This window comes from Cervus canadensis, chromosome 12 (genome assembly GCF_019320065.1).
Source record: "Cervus canadensis isolate Bull #8, Minnesota chromosome 12, ASM1932006v1, whole genome shotgun sequence".
NCBI lineage: Eukaryota > Metazoa > Chordata > Mammalia > Artiodactyla > Cervidae > Cervus > Cervus canadensis.
This window is the reverse complement of record NC_057397.1, coordinates 25338424-25355400: the sequence shown is the minus strand read 5'-3', so window position 1 is coordinate 25355400 and position 16977 is coordinate 25338424. Positions and strand designations below refer to the sequence as shown.

The 16977-nt window shown below is 45.7% G+C and overlaps 1 protein-coding gene across 4 annotated transcripts in view; it reads right to left on the bottom strand.

The window, feature by feature from the left end:
- The window catches only part of CHD7 (chromodomain helicase DNA binding protein 7), a 184497-nt gene that overhangs the window by 24704 nt on the left and 142816 nt on the right, over positions 1 to 16977 (bottom strand). For all 4 annotated transcript variants that reach the window (XM_043483121.1, XM_043483123.1, XM_043483124.1 and 1 more), the window contains exons 14-21: positions 13148 to 13291; positions 11457 to 11712; positions 6386 to 6596; positions 5638 to 5833; positions 5186 to 5353; positions 4493 to 4672; positions 1077 to 1187; positions 786 to 991 (exon numbers count right to left, since the gene is read on the bottom strand). In XM_043483121.1, coding sequence (XP_043339056.1) covers positions 786 to 991; positions 1077 to 1187; positions 4493 to 4672; positions 5186 to 5353; positions 5638 to 5833; positions 6386 to 6596; positions 11457 to 11712; positions 13148 to 13291 — 1472 coding nt within the window. The remainder of the gene's footprint in view (positions 1 to 785; positions 992 to 1076; positions 1188 to 4492; positions 4673 to 5185; positions 5354 to 5637; positions 5834 to 6385; positions 6597 to 11456; positions 11713 to 13147; positions 13292 to 16977) is intronic.

The following is a 16977-nucleotide window of genomic DNA, read 5'->3' as shown; positions in this document are numbered from 1 at the left end:
CCTGCTGGCTCAGAGGCTAAAGCATCTGCCTGCAATGCCGGAGACTGGGGTTCGATCCCTAGGTCAGAAAGATCCCCTGGAGAAGGAAATGGCAACCCACTCCAGTATTCTTGCCTGGAGAATCCCATGGACAGAGGAGCCTGGTAGGCTACAGTCCACTGGGTCGCAAAGAGTCGGACACGACTGAGCGACTTCACTTTCACTTTCCATTTGAGCAGTATTTGCTTCCAGTCCCACCAGGTGTGAGAGCATATTGTTTAGGAATTCTGATTTGCGCCGAGCACCCTGTCTTTCGAAGCCCTGTGCCGTGGCGTTTCAGAGATGGATTCAATGTGGATCCTGCGGTTGAGCAGGGGAAATATGACCTGTTCAGATGGCTGAAATGACCTCCACGTTTCAGATGGGTAGGAAGAGCTTTACAAGTGAGACCACTGCCTTTAACAAATTTTTATAACAGAAAAATGATGAAAGAGTACCAAAAACGATGAAAGAGTGGTAATTTTAGGTGAAGGAACACTAGAAAAAGACTTTGTAATTCTGAGACTTCATTCTGAGTTATTAGTGATCAACAAGTGAATCTGACATGATTCTTTAAAGGACAAACCCCTTCAAATCTCTGAGGATCTGCACGGCTTTGAGTTCTTTAACCACCTGGGTTGTGGCAAAAGCATTTGTGCCCTGGGCAGTCACAGAAACCCAAACATAAATTAGAGTTTTTCCTATACCACTTGGAATTCTAACCGTCTTTTGAATGAAATTCCATTTCTCATGTGAGCTTGACTCACCCATAGACGAGCAGGTTCTTCTCAACTCGGAAGCACTCGCTCCTGGCATAGCCCTGGGACCTGTCTGGGGGCCGCCGCGGCTTTGTGCAGGGCTTCTCCTCTGAGTCGCTCTCCAGGTCTGAAAATTCCATCAGCTCGTCCTCCTTCACCGCGCTGTATAGCCTGGTTTGCTTCCTCACTCTTGGAGTGTCAATAACCAGGTTGTTCTGAAAGACAGCAGATACTCTGAAACTTCTGAAAAGCAAGCCCTGGGGGAGGTCAGACAGGCAGTCAACATGATGGCACACTCACCCTCCCGTTTAAGGCATCGATATCCAATTCTGCCTTCTTCGCCCACTTTTGCCAGAAATTTGGATCATCTAAGGAAATATCTGTCCTATTTCCAGATGCAACAAAACTGGCCTAAAGGGGGAAAAAATATTCATTACTTTGCGATGGTTTTCTCAGAGGTGAAATGCAAAGCAGCTTTCACTCACTCATTCTCGCAAACACACAGGCATCCTTCCACTGTATGTGCGCCAGGTGTTATGGTCAGTGGGACTGGGACGAAGGACTGTCCCTTAGGCAGCTCACTGTCCAGGGGTTGAGACAGATCAGGAAATAAAAGATGACAGCACAGTCTAATAGATGTCAGGTGACAGAGGTATGTACAGGTGCAGCCAATATACAGAGGGGAGCCCTGGCCAGGCTTAGGTGAGCCGGGGGTTCCTGCTGGGAAGAGAGAATATGCCCTCCAGAACACAGTGCCCAAACCAGCCTGTTAAAATCCCAAAGAACAGGGCTTCCCTGGGGGCCCAGTGGTTAAGAATCCACCTTGCAATGCAGGGGATACTGGTTCGATCCCTGGTCCACAGAGATTCCACATACCAAGGGGGCAACAAGCCCTCTGCCCCACAACTACCGAGCCTGTGCTCTGGAGCCCAGGAGCTGCAACTGCTGAGACTCTGAGTCACAACTATTGAAGCCTGTGTGCCTAGAACCCGTGGTCTGTAACAAGAGAAGCCACCACAATGAGAAGCCTGAGCACCGCAACTGGAGAGTAGCCCCTGCTCGCTGCAACTAGAGAAAGTTCACGTATAGCAACGAAGACCCAGCACAGCCAAAAATGAATTACCTTAAAAAAAACCATAGAACAAGAAAGCAAGTGGAAATGTTCAGGATGGAGCAGGGGCGAAGAAAAGTGATTGTGTCATGTAGCCGGGGATTCGGGTGGTTGGGGGGTGTTGCCCAAGGTCAAGCTGGTGAGGCAGGCAGAGGCCAGGGCCAGCAGGGCCTCGCGTGTCCTGTTAGCAGAGTCCAAACCCCATCCTCGGGCAGCAGGGAATTCTTTGAAAACGGGAATAATCTTGAGAGGGATGAAACGATATGCAAAGTCACCTGTCAGAGGGACCACACCAGGTCCCGGCGCAGGGGCAGGGTGGGGGGAGCGTAAAACAGAGCAGAACAGGCTGCGGCCAGGGTTTAGGGAGATGGGGAACGTCTGCAGAAATGCAAAGAAGGAGACAGGCTAGAAGGTAGTCCTAAAAAGGTAAAATTAAAGGGGCTAGAATGTGAGGGCACGTAAAGCCTGAAGGAGGAGGAAGCCATGAAAACCCCAGCATTCAATTTCTGGCATCCGAGAGGTGTGACTCAGGTGAAGAAAACAAGGGTGCGCGTGTGTATGTGCACATGCATGCACAGAGGTGGAGGAACGGAGATAATGAACCTGTTTTGGTACCAAATGAATTTGAAGTATCCGTGAGGATGGAGGAAAGAACCTGAAAAGAGCACGAAAGATAAGAGGGAGAAAGTGTTGGGTCACTAAGCCCAGACAAGGAGAACCTTTCAAGACTGGAGTAGCTGTGAGAAGTGGATCAGCTGTGACAAGTAGAGCAGGTGGGACAAGTGCAGTAGGTGGGATAACTGGATATGGATAACTGGATATCCATGTGCAAAAGAAGGGAGCTGGACCTCTGTCTCATATCGCACACAAAAATTCACTCAAAAAGGCATTGGAGACATAAAAGTTAACAGTGAAAACTATAAAACTCTTAGAAGAACACACAGGAGCAAACCTTTGTGCTCATAGGTTAAACAATGGATCAGAAGCACACATGATAAGAGAAAAACATGGGTAACCTGGGCTTCTTAAAATTAAACACCATTAAGAAAGGACTAAGAGATATATATGCAAATTATCTAATGAGAAACTTTTATTTGGAATACTTAAAACTCAATTAAAAAAAAGTTAACTAAAAAAGGTTTAAAGCTGTTCAGAAGATCTGAAGAGACATCTCCCCAAAGATGATATTTATCAATACCTGGCCAACAAGCACATGAATAGACACTAAAATAGTATCAGAGAAAGGCAGATCAAACCAGTGTGGGCTATCATGTCACACTCGGTAATAGGGTGATCATTAAAAAAGACAGACAACAAAAAGTGTTGGTGAGGATGTGGACAAATTAAAACCCTAACCACTGCTGGTGGGAAGGACAAATGGTACAGTCACTTTAGAGAAGAGTCTGGCAGTTCCTCAAAGGGTTAGTCGCAGAGTTACACAAGACCCAGCAATTCCATTCCTGGTATATAAGCAAGCGAAATGAAAACATACGTCCACACAAAAACTTGTATATAAATGTTTGTAACATCATTCATAGTAACCAAAAAATGGAAACAATCCAAATTTCAGCACCAGCTAGTGAATGGGTCAACAATCAAGGTCCATATTCAAGTGGTAAATAAGGTGGAGCCATAGAATGGGATGTGATTCAGCAATAAAAGGAAACAAATTAGTAATAACATGCTACAACATGGATGAGGCCCCAAAACAGGCTAAGGGAGTGAGGCCAGACACAAAAGGCGACATGTTGTATGATTCCATTTGTATGAACTGTCCAGAGTGGGGAAACCTAGAGAGACAGAAAGCAGAGGAGTGGCTGCTGGGACTTGGGGGGGGGGCGGGGGGGGGGCGGCGGATGGGAAGAGGGGGGTGGGGGGAGGACTGCTAAAGGGTGATGGAAATGTTCTAGCCTTAGATGTTGGGATACTTGTACATGTCTATAAATATGGTAAAGGTGCGGGATGGTACACTTAAAACAGGTGGTTTTTATGGTAAGTAAATTACATTTCCATAAAGTTGTTCAAAATGAAAGTGCAAAGTGTGGCACTGGGCCTGGAGGTGGGTGGATGAAGCCTCAGAAGGGGCAGGGTGGGGGGACCGGAGGGTAGAAGCTGGATGTTGGGAAATGAGTAGAGAGTAAGGCAGTGGAACAGCAGGGTCAATAGCGCTATGTGGATTGCTGGTGTGGTTTTTAGCTGCAAAAGGAGTTATGGGGTTGCAGCCACAGAGGAAAGCAGATAGGGGACTTTTTCAAGACAGGAGTGAGCTGATTGTTCTCAAGGCTTGATCAGGAATCAAGATCCCAGGAAAGGAGGAAGGTGATGACAAAGCAGAGGCTCAAGAAGTGGAAGGGAGGGGGGCCAGGACACAGAGAGAGGGCGAGCCTGGGGAGCCCAGAAGCAGGGACGGGACAGGTGAGGGTGAGCCCGATGCCAGATACACAGAACATAAAGCACATTTTCTGCGTTGGGGGCCCCCCTGGGATTAAATCACTAATTTCTTAACATGCAACATAAAGCAGCTGTTATGTGTGCTTCTCACGAGCGCATTACACAGCCTCTGTTTCGCTTCCCCAGAAGTCCTGCCTCCTGGGTAGGTCCACACCTTAGCAAACGTGGAGCCCTTGCCCTCGGACTCGATGGTGATGGTGTGGGTCCGCCGCAGCAGGATCTGGTCGATGTCCTCTTCACAGAACTTGGAGCCCTCGTCCTCCTCATCCATGAGTGCACCGTAGGCCCCCTTCCGGAGAAGATCCTCTATTTCTTTCTTGGAAAGTTGTTGTACCTGTGTTAGAGAAGTATTTAAAATGATTTAGATAAAGGAAACCGACCCTGAATATTCATTGGAAGGACTGATGCTGAAGTTGAAGCCCCAATACTTTGGCCATCTGATGTGAAAAGCCTACTTACTGGAAAAGACCCTGATGCTGGGGAAGACTGAAAGCAGAAGGAGAAGGGGATGACAAAGGATGAGACAACTGGATGCATCACTGACTTGCAAACTCTGGGAGACGGTGAAGGACAGGGAAGCCTGGCGTGCTGCAGTTCATGGGGTTGCAAAGAGTCAAACAAAACTGAGCTACTGAGCAATAACAAAGAACTGAAATGTCTGGAGACTGAACAAATGCTTACTTTTTTCTCCAAGACAGTAAACCTCAATTATGACGAAGTAAATGCGACCAAATATGCTTAAAATATTGAGGCCAAAAAATAACCAGATGCAGAGGATTTCTCACTGGGAGCTAAATGAAGCAAGGAGCAGGAGTGCAGCGAGCAGGGTGAAGGCGGCACGGCTTACCCCATTGGGAGCATTCTCCCGTCCGCTCATGGACTGCAGGACTGCCTTGTCCAGACCCAGCTTCAGGCTGGCCTTGTCAAACATTTCCCTTTCGTAAGAATTCCTGGTGATCAGCCTGTATATCTTCACAGATTTGCTCTGTCCTATTCTGTGACATCTAGCCTGAGCCTGAAAGAAAAAGGAACTGCATGGCCACCAGGGAACAGAACACCCCGCTGCCAGTTACAAGAGCATCTGTTCTGATAATAGGGGTACCATTCAACAGTGGAGGGTTAACACGCTAAGAAATGACTTTCACATTCTCAATCAATTGATTACTGGTTGGTTCATTTGCCCTGATCATGGGACACTGCCTGAGCGACGGCAGGATTTCAATTTATTGGTCCAATGTAGCGGAACGACTTTCCAAAGTGGGGGAGGGGGGCACCAGGAAGGTTTTCTTGCATGTTTACCTGGAGATCATTTTGGGGATTCCAGTCAGAATCGAAGATGATGCAGGTATCAGCAGCAGTGAGATTAATGCCTAAGCCTCCTGCCCTCGTACACAGGAGGAACACAAACCTATCAGAGTCAGGCTTGGAGAACCTGTCGATAGCTGCCTGACGGAGGTTGCCTCTGACCCGGCCGTCGATCCTCTCATACGGGTACCTGGAAGATGTCAGTGTCAACAAAGAGGCCTGGCAGATGGCCACAGGACATGTGTTCCTTTCCTGGTGCTTTTAAGAACGTACTACAACATGGGATATAAATCAACAGGATGGGGCTTCCCTGATGGCACAGTGGTAAAGAATCTGCCTGCAATGTAGGAGACACAAGAGACTTGGGTTCAATCCCTGAGTTGGGAAGATCCTCTGGGGAAGGAAAAGGCAACCCACTCCAGTATTCTTGCCTGAGAAATCCCATGGACAGAGGAGTCTGGCAGGCTATAGTCCATGGGGGTCACCAAAGTGTCAGATGCTACTTCAACATCAAGAAAGAGCTGTCCCCCGCCCCAGCCCAGAGAAAGAACTGGAAAAGTAGAACTGCCTGAAAAAGCATGCATCATATGGGACAACTGTCGTGGCCATCCACAGCTTTCAAGAAGAGCTAAGACACAAGCCCCCCACCCATCCCCTTTATCACACAGGCCACTTGGAGGTGAAGCACGTGGAGCTCAGTCCTGCACCCCTCCACCTCCCACCCCCGGTGCGTGGCCCTCACCGTCTCTGAATGAGGTAGTCCTCCAGGATGTCCAGGCAGCGCACCATCTGGGAGAAAATGAGCACCCTATGGCCACCGGCCTTCAGCTTCGGCAGCAGCTTGTCAATCAGCACTAGCTTGCCAGCAGCCTGGATCATCGCCTGGAGCTGAAAATCTGGAGAGTCGGCATTGTGTGTTTCTTTAAACTCTTCCAAAATTTTCTCTTCAGCACCTGCGGAGATTGGACAGCATAACGGGAATACTGTAAAAGGTTTTTTTCTTTTATTACTGAAAACAACGAACCTGCTTTCAAAACCCACTGCAAACAGCAGGGCCCAGAACAATGCATTCGTGTTCACGAACACACATCCATCCACCGGCTCAGAGTGGGGCCTGCAGGAAACCAGGGAGGTAGAAAAGGGATCAGAGTTTTAAGCACGACACATTTTCAAGCGTTTCGGGGGGAACCCCCACATTTTCCAACAAACAAATGTTTGCTGTCTGTAGAAACTGAATTTCAACAACAGACTGTCAAGCTAGAAGTGGCAGAAACAAGCCAAGGGCCGGATACCTACAGAAAATTTGGAACCTAAAATGCTAAAGAAATGAAGAGCTGTTTACTTGTGGAACATAAACACACATAACAAAATCTGTTCTGAAACTAAAAGGCGAGGGAACAGAGTTCTAACAATTGCCGTGCAGGGGCAGTCGTCTGTGTATCTAAACTGCCTGCTAACATGGCCAAGAGGGCGGGAAGCGGGAAAAGGGAGTCCCGCTTCGGGGATAATATTTAGAGATTTTTTTCAGGAGATCTGAGCACACATTTTCACTGCAATCTCTCCATCTCCCTCTATATTCATTCTCATCTGATAATTTCCTAAAGTACAAAAGTTTTATCCTGAGTTATCCAAAGCTTTAAACAACCAACCTCTGTTTCATGAAAGACATCGATCCCTAACCCTCTTTTCTAATAGCCCCACAGAGACTTCTGCTTGCTGAGGGTGCATCAGAGAGACTATCACCTTCCTAAGGATGGAAACTCTTCCCACTTCCGCCCCTGACCCCAGGCACACTTGTCCAGGGAGTAGCCGGCTAAGCTTCCTGCAGCTGCTTAGGTGGCTTAACTAGAATTAGACAGCAGGGGTCCGGGATGGAGTGGGGGGGTGTTAATCAGGGCCCGGCCACTGTGCTCCACCCTTGCCCTGGGGATGCAGCATGGTCACTTCTCCTCTGGGAAATACAGACAGACAAATCCATCTGATGGGATTACTTCCCAGCCTTAAACCACACCAGGAACCTGACTTCTTAACCACTGGTTTTTAAACATGAAGGCACTGTACACAGGATGGGGATACGAGACCCTCCCAGGGTTTAAGGGTCAGGTCACCTGGGCCCCCAGAGCTGCCAGGACAGAATGGGGGCATGCAGCCACAGGCGGGACGGCAGTGCCCCACTCCCCTTTTCAGAGCACCTGTGGAAATGAAGTCATGACCTGGTCACATGCAGAAACACAGCCTGTTCGTTATTAATCAACAAAGAATCTTCCTGAGACCAGATTAGAGTCACTAATGCCTGGGCTGGGCCCAGAGGTCTGTGCAGAGCAAGCCACTGCTGTTTCTCAGGAAGGGCCAGGCAGAAAACGCCAGCGGGGTGGGAACTACCGCTTCTCACTCCCTCTCCCACGTGAATAAAAGGCTAGTATTCGGGATTTCAATCTGAAGGGAATGAAAGGCAAAGGTTTCTCTAGGAAAAGGTGAAAACCAAACCGCTGTTGAAGAGCATCAGCACGAATATCCCTGAATGAAGCACACTCTTGAATAAATGTCCTTGCATCCTACAGGTGTGCTAAGTCACTTCAGTCGTGTCCGACTTTTTGTGACTCCATGGACTGTAGCCCACCAGGCTCCTCTGTCCATGGGGTTCTCCAGGCAAGAATACTGGAGAGGGTAGCCATTTCCTTCTCCAGGGGATCTTCCTGAAGCAGGGATCGAACCTGCATCTGTTATATCTCCTGTGTTGGCAAGCGAGTTCTTCACCAAATGCCCTTGTATAAAGTCAAATAATGTTTTCCAAAACAGAAAATTTAGAAATCTAGGCTCTAGATTCAGGATAAGAAGGTCCTCAGGAGACAGAGGGAACTGATCATATCCACATATTAGGTTTTTTCAAAACGTTTCTTCTTGTTGGATAATATACTACAAGCAATTCAGAAACACACTTCACTTATAATACCTGGGTAGTTATTTTTTGTTAAAATAAAGATATTAATACCAATCCATAATCAAAATATACTATTTTAGCTATTTTAGTGAATAGTTTTCAAAAATGAAATAATCATTTTGACAAAATTAACATGTTTGAACTATTTTAGCAAAAAATTTGAAAATATAAATTCAAATTAGTAAATTTTTTTCATTTTAAATTTATTTAGATGAGAAAAGTAACTTTCCTGCTTTTTCAATTCTACCAATAACACATCGTCAAAAATTGTCAGAATTAAAATATATTTTCTTATCTGACAAAAGTTCTAATAATTAATTCAGCTCTTTGCTGTGAATTCAGGCTCTTAAAGTGGCAGCCAGTTGTCACTAATAATGCTTCCTTTAAATATATCAACAAACATATTTCCTATGTGATGCTTTTAGCTATAATTATATTTTGTCCGGGCTTCCCCGGTTGCTCAGCAGTCAGGAATCTGCCAGCAATGCAAATCATATAAGACATGCGGGTTCTATTCCTGGGTTGGGAAGATCCCCTGGAGGAGGGAATGGCCACCCACTGCAGTATTCTTGTATAGAAAATACCATGGACAGAGGAGCCTGGCAGGCTACAGTCCATGGGGTTGCAAAGAGTTGGACACAACTGAAGTGAATGAGCACATATTTTCCAGAAAAGTTGAAGAAAGGAGGGCAGGGAAGGTGTCCAGGAGGAAAACCTAACTGACCTCTAAGCCATTAGAAGGCCAAATTCTCAAGGTTATCAGCTAAAGGTTCACCTTGATGCTAGATCTGTAAACACTAATCAGAAAATTAAAAGTTGGAAATAGGCTATAAAAAGCCCAAATACTCCAACAGTGTTAGTCACTCAGGCGTATGCAACTCTTTGTGACCCCGTGGACTGTAGCCCACCAGGCTCCTCTGACCATAGGATTTCCCAGGCAAGAATACTGGAGTGGGTTGCCATTTCCTTTTTCAGGGGATCTTCTCAATCCAGGGATCGAACCTGGGTCTCCAGCACTGCAGGCAGACTCTTTACCGACTGAGCCACCAGGGGAGCCCAAAAAAGACTCCAATGGCACTGCCCTAAATTAAAGTCCTGCATTTATATTTAAAAGTGTGTGTGTGCGCACGCCTGTGTGTGTATGTAGCAGACACAACTTTAAGGAAGTGTGGAAGTCTGTTCCCTTAAGCAGATGGTCACTGTGAGGGCAGGAGCTGCAATGTTATCTAGTTATACTAACCGCAAACAAATAAGAAATTATTTTCTTTTGAAGATTACCCTTTTTCTCTCTGAAATTCATTCCATCACAAGCTCAGTCTTGAATTCTTTCTGCCCACTGTTCTCCACACCCCTTCTCCCCAACAACAAGGAGGACTCGTAAGTCCACCCAAACCATCGGGGACCCACCAAGTCCCCAACATCATTTTCACTCTCACATGCACATGTGTGCTCAGTCGCTTCAGTCACGTCTGACTCCTGCAACCCCGTGGGCCAGAGTCTGCCAGGCTCCTCGGTCCATGAGATTCTCCAAGCAAGAATACTGGAATGGAGCCTCTTGGAGGCTACTGCTCCTCTTTTCACAGACATCAAATGAAAAAAAAACGTGTGTGTGTCTCTCTCTCGGATTACACACACACACACACACAGCTTTACTCACACCATCGACCACCTTCGGCCCAGCTCCATCTCCCCAGCTCAGGACCAGGCTGCAGACACCACAATGGCCTCACAGGCTCTTACACATATGAGGATGAGCAAGCTGCAGCACTGAACATACAACGGTCATGTGTGAGTCTCTCTTTGGAAGACCAAGCTACAAGCAGAAAGTTTGAAGCAGAAAAGCGCCAAGGTCACAGCACAGCCATGACCTTAGGTGCTACGGTGAGGCGGCTCCAGGCAGGGACCACTCTGTCATTAGTAAATGCAGATTCCAGAGGTGAGCTGGCCCAAGGAGTATAGATTACAAAATGGGAGAGACTGGGAACTCCTGACATCAGCTGCGTTTGAACCTCATGGATTGTGATAATGACCAAAAAAATCTGGCTTGGTTCCTTCTCCCCTGGAAGGAACCCTAACTGCATTGCTGGCCAATCATAATTGCATGCAAACACCCTGATTTAGACGGCCATCACTTCTCTTTAACCCATATTAACTCCCACCTGGATGACAGCAGTAACCTCCTAGTGGGGCTTTCTGTTTGTATGTCTTTCCCTACTCCCATCTGTTTATTCATATGACGTTTCCAGATCAATCATCCTGACTCCCATGTCTAATCATTTCTTAGCTCCAGCAAAATCGCACAAGCTGGCATCTAGGTGTCCCGTAACAAGGTTTCACTATGTCTACGGTTCACTGTCCCATTGTTTCGCACACATACTTTATATCCTGGGCAGGGTCCACTTTGTTCTGCCTCCTTCTCTTGTCTCATGTGGTTACATCAGCCTAAATGCTGAGAATGGATGCTGGAGGCCTCCCGACTGAGGGAAGTTCTTTCCCATCAAAGCCTTGAGACATCCAACAGCTGCCTCTCACCCCAAAGGCGCTCTTTAACTTCTCTGATCTAAACACACACACACACCCCACCGGGGGCTAATTTCTCTGTTAGCACGTTTGATGACTTCCAGCCAGTGAACACCGACACCTCCTTTCAAGGGGTGAGACACAGATGCAGGACAGGTGATGTGAGGTCCTGCTTCAGGGACCTCAGGGACAAAGATGTTGCACCTATGGCTTCACAGAAGGAGGCTTTGTGAAGAACAGGAAGGTGATGAAACTCACACTGGGGCAACTACACACCATACAATAACACGTGTAGAGGGAGGCAAGGATTTCTGGGGTTTGGACAACGACTGAAACAAGGCGCCAGGCTTACCGTTGATAAGGTAGGGGTGATTGCAGCACTTCCGTAATTCCATCATAGTGTTTAAAAGGTTGGGTACGTTAGCTTGACCACCACCTTTGGAAAGAAACGTGAAATTCTTCTCAAGGATGGCTCGGTAATATTTCTTCTGAATGTTTGTTAGCTCCACTTCAATGATCGTTTCTTCTTTGGGGGCCAAGTTCTTTTCCACGTCCTCCTTGAGACGTCTCAACATCATTGGCTTTAGAATAGCCTGAAGTTTTTGCACCTAAAAAAGGACCTTAAGTAAATACTGATGTTGGGACTTGCTAGCATGGTTAAACATAGTCTAACACGAAAAACCAAGAGTCTCTTATTTATCTACCTTTCACTTTCATTTGTTGAAGGGTACGAGGGCATTATCTTACAGCTCTCACAACAGGAGCGTGTGAGAGCTGACTGTTCAGTTTCTGATGGGCTAGTTCACCTGGTCAGAGTCCTGAACAGCCAGGAGGCTTGAACGGAACACAGCAGAAAAGGGCCCTATTCATTCTGTTAGTTTTCCCTTCTGTTTGTCTTAAGCCTTCAGGATGATGAGGAAGGAAGGGAGAAGTTGTAGGAATGACAAGCTTCGGTTCTCTTCCTTTCTAGAAAGAGCTGATAGAATGTGTGAGTAAGCCAAGAGCTCTCTGGTCCCTCTCTGTTCTCGCCTCTGTTGACTGGCAATAGGATACTGCAGACCAGACAGCTCTGATTTATAATAAGAAGGGCAAAACAAAATAGACTTCACTTGAACTAAGAGAAGAGGTTTCAGACAGTAAATTAGGGGAGGGGGCACATGAAGACCAAGATTTCAAGCGTATCTCCATGTTTATTTCAAATACAGCTTAATAACCAACACCTACGTAACTCTCACGATGCATAAGATAACTGGCCACTTTTCATGCTGCTGCTGCTGCTAAGTCACTTCAGTCGTGTCCGACTCTGTGCGACCCCAAAGACGGCAGCCCACCAGGCTCCACCGTCCCTGGGATTCTCCAGGCAAGAACACTGGAGTGGGTTGCCATTTCCTTCTCCAGGGCACGAAAGTGAAAAGTGAAAGTGACGTTGCTCAGTCGTGTCCGACTCTTCGCGACCCCATGGACTGCAGTCCACCAGACTCCGCCGTCCACGGGATTTTCCAGGCAAGAGTACTGGAGTGGGTTGCCACTGCCTTCACTGGCCACTTTTCATACCCAACACCATATTTATTTCTCATAGAAATCCTGCAACGTAGTTAGAAACCATGCTTCTAAATGAAAATATGTAGACTCAAGAAGAGTATAAGCAATGTGAGCAAGCAGGAACTAAGACTAGAACTTCAGATCTTCAGGACGGACACAGCTTGAGAAATTTCAGCCGCTCCTGACATTACCGCCAAAAGCACACAATGCAAAACCACTGAACTCGACAGGACAGCAGCTGAAAAGTACATGAACATGCACGGAAACTCTGTAAATCCCAACAGCCCTTCGGGAGGGCAGAGAGACCAACAAACCAGCCAGAACATCACCTTAATGGAGACTCAGAACATCCAAGGAAAGGAGGTGTAAAGCTCACCTGTCTACTAGGTGGGGGAAAATTGACATAATTTACATTTTTTTAGTTAAATCTTAACGCTTTGGCCCTTTGGGAGTTAATCCTCAATTCAATGACTGAAATACAAAAGGAGCCATGGTAGGTACCTGTTCTTCGGTTTTCAGATCACCAAATTCTTGCATAAAGGTGGTTTCCGAAGGGAAGCGAGTAGGTTCTAAGAAGTGAAGCAAGCTGAAGAGCTCTTCCACCGTGTTCTGGAGCGGGGTCCCCGTCAGCAGCACTTTGTGTTCCTACGGGGATGCGAGGATAACTGAGCAAATCATAACAAAAACCATCGCCATGCCAAAGCCTCTCTCGGGATCAGCATTCCCCCAATTCCACACTTGGTCGCTGAAATTCAGCATCCACCCAGCATAAAACACAGGAATAAGATCCGAAGGCAGAGATACAAGAAATGTGGTCTCTGTCTTAGATTCCAAGACCCTGTAAACGTGGTCTGCTATTTTGGTTTCTCCTGGGATGTTTAGGTCAATGTTTTGGTGGTGTGGCTCTGCACATCTCCTACATCTTGTGGCATCTTTTCCCACCAAAGTTCAAGTTTTGCCTAAGATTCCTAGCTCAGATGAAGCTCACGTGCTCCTTTTCTGCTCTCTACAGGGCTATGCCCTCCCCATCTGCTTCCTGCATGACTCACTTCAGAGACAAAAGAAGGTTTTCTACAGGCAACAGCATATGAAAAACTATTTTGTTCAGCAAACATTTCAATCTAGCAAAGAGGTCAGCTTGTTTTTTTTTTTTTTTTTTTTCAGCTTGGTTTTAAATGCCACAATCATGTTTCTGTTTTTTGTTTTTTTAATAGATGCTATTTCTTACTTTGTCTCCTTTAACCAAGGTAGGTATTTTCTTTAAAGCACTTCTTCCTGTTAACGAGCTCTTTCTTCAGCTTTCTTTATGGATCCATACCTTTTTCCTCTTATTTCTACGTATCCAACATGGTGACCAGTCTTAATGACAATGAATTTATTGATCTTAAAGGCCTTATCATGTTCTACTTTGGCCTTCTAGGACACCGCACAGTTAATAAAACTATTTCCAAAAGTGGCTATACCTTCAAGGAGGTTCAAAAGCGATATTCTGACTTTACTGGAAGTCTGACAAGGCTTGGTTGCCGAGCAGAGTATGTGCTCAGTAAATACTGGATGGTGATTCGCCTAAAGGCATGCTCATTTTTTCAACATCTATTGAGTCTTATCTGTCAATGAAGCTCTTCGAAACCAAGGTGAACCAGTTAGATTTGCTTTTATTCTTCCTTTGCTTCCTTTTGAATAAAGAGGGCTCTGATTCAGGAAAATACACAGATCATTGTCATCTTCTAACTCATTAAATTCATAGAGAGTAAGGAACTTGCAAAGCAATGCAAGATTTTCTAATGTATAAGCATACTGGTGGGTAACATGGGCCAAGTTCCTGATTTGTTCAAGTCCTGAATTACTTTACCCAAGAATTTTTAAAAATATTGCCATAGATTCAGGAAAACCGTTACGGCAGAGGAATAGCTGTATCAATACTAAAGATCATCTCTCAGTTTTTTTAATATCCTTTATGATCAAGTGAAATACTCAGCTGTTAACCAAAATACTTCAGCAAAAGTCTTTTAAGTTATTAATTTTAAAATTAACTTATTTGAAAAACAGGAAAAGAACTTTTTTACGCTCCTTCCCTTCAAGTTCTTTTTAAAGCCAGTTCTATCAAACAGTCATACAGAGGACCCTTTGGTAAGGTTGCACAGGCAGCGATACGAAACTAGGTTTCCCTCTGAAAGTCATTATTAACATAAATACAAGTTACATACAGGTGTCACAAAAGGTCACGCAAGAGACAGGCTACCAGGCTTACTACATCCAAGTTCAACTTTGCCAGCAGCTAAGCTTTCCGCTTGAAAATGTTACCATCCCTTTTAGCTGTGATGGAGTGACATTCACTTAATTTCATTTCAGCAGAGTCTTTAATTTGTGTGAGGCCTCCTGACAATGAATGATGAGCTAACAGAATCCATGAAGACCCTCCACCACCTTCAGAGGGTCCCCTCCTTGCCCATAAGGGACAAGGAGATGGCCCTGCCTCCTGCACTCCCACGGAGGGGGCAGAGAACACAAATGCCCCTCAACCCAGCAGCTTCTCGAGCGTCTCCTTGGTGACCGGAGAGTTGAAGACGCTGCCTGGTCCTCCATTTCTGAGAATCTACCACTTTCATCACAACTGTGTCTAGTGCAGCTAACAGTCATTCTCTGTGACCTGCTCCATGGTGGGGTAGAGTTATTATTTGCCATTTTCACCATGACTTATTCTAGGAAAGATGAACAGAGACTGGTCAGTGGATACATTCTAATGATGTATAGCCAAAGTAAGGATTTAAAGACCAGGCAATGAGCAGACCCCATGGACTACAGCCTGCCAGGCTCCTCTGTCCATTGAATCCTCCAGGTCAGAATACTGGAGTGGGTAGCTGTTCCTTTCTTCAGGTGATCTTCCAACCCAGGGATCGAACCCAGTCTCCCGCACTGCAGGTGGATTCTTTACCATCTCAGCTACCAGGGAAGCCCAAGAATACTGGAGTGAGCAGCCTATCCCTTCTCCAGTGGATCTTCCCGACCCAGGAATTGAACCGGGGTCTCCTGCATTGCAGGCGGATTCTTTACAGCTGAGCCACCAGGGAAGCCCCAATGAGCAGTTCAGAACTGGACAAATGTAATTATATTCTAAATCTGAACAATGATATTGCATTCCATCAACAACTCTTGATCGTTGGAAAAAAAGCTATTTTGTTCATTTGCTAATCAGAGCTTTCCATGGTGAAACATGAATGAGTTGTAGGTATGCCAGGTTCCTGGGGCAGCTGACAGGCTGGGACAGTCAGGATCCCAGGACTGGTCACCTGTGTCAGTGGCCTGTCTTCTTGGCTTACCCTAGTATGATATACAAATATTATCATTTTCTATATGTGCCATTGTGTGAAAATGGTTAGGGAACACTACCGTATATAACAGAAAAACTATCTGGATAACAGATTCTAACCCGTTAATGAAGTGTTACTATAAACAACAGAAAATCCTTCAGAATCTCCCAGCAACAATTAGATTATTGGATGTTGACAGTTAAACAAACTGTACTCACCAATGAAGGGCTATTTTGCAGTAAGAATCCACTATCTGGGAGCACAGAAACTAATAATAGACAACTCAGATGAACTGCAGATGACTACGCCCTCCGGTGCCATAAATGTCTCTTACATGGACCACTGTGGAGATGGGCCCCTACTCAGAAGGCACAGTTAGGTTTCATAAGAAAATTAATGTTCACCTAAACCTGAATGGGTTTCTGAAAGTGTATTAGTCATTCAGTCATGTCCCACTCTGTGACCTCATGGACTGTAGCCCGCCAGGATCCTCTATCCATGGAATTCTCCAGGCAAGAATACTGGAGTGGGTTGCCAGTCTCTTTCTACAGGGGATCTTTCTGACCCAGGGATTGAACCCAGGTCTCCTGCATTGCAGGCAGATTCTTTATCATAAGCCATTTCTTCAGTGTAAGACTAAAACAGTATCATCTGGAGAGACTAGTTCCAGCCATAGTGTTTCTCTTCCTCATGTTTTCAAGATTATTCTAAGTGTTCTAATTTGTTTTCTAGATTGAACACCAAAATAGTAAAAACTGCTCTGAGAAAGGTCCTAAGATGGAAAACTCCACCCTAAATAGGATAATTCAGTCAGATTTTCTTCCTTCAAACAGAACGAGATTTTGTTTGTTTTTAATTAAAAGAATAGCTGGCTAATCCAATCCCCTTAATTTAGGAATAAAAGAAGCCAATTCAAAGAACCAGCTGCAACAGAAAGCTTTTAAGTGTTCTCTTTGGTGGTACCAGTCTTGTAAAAAAAATTTACAGCCAATAACATACAGAATATTTCTTTCCACCTCA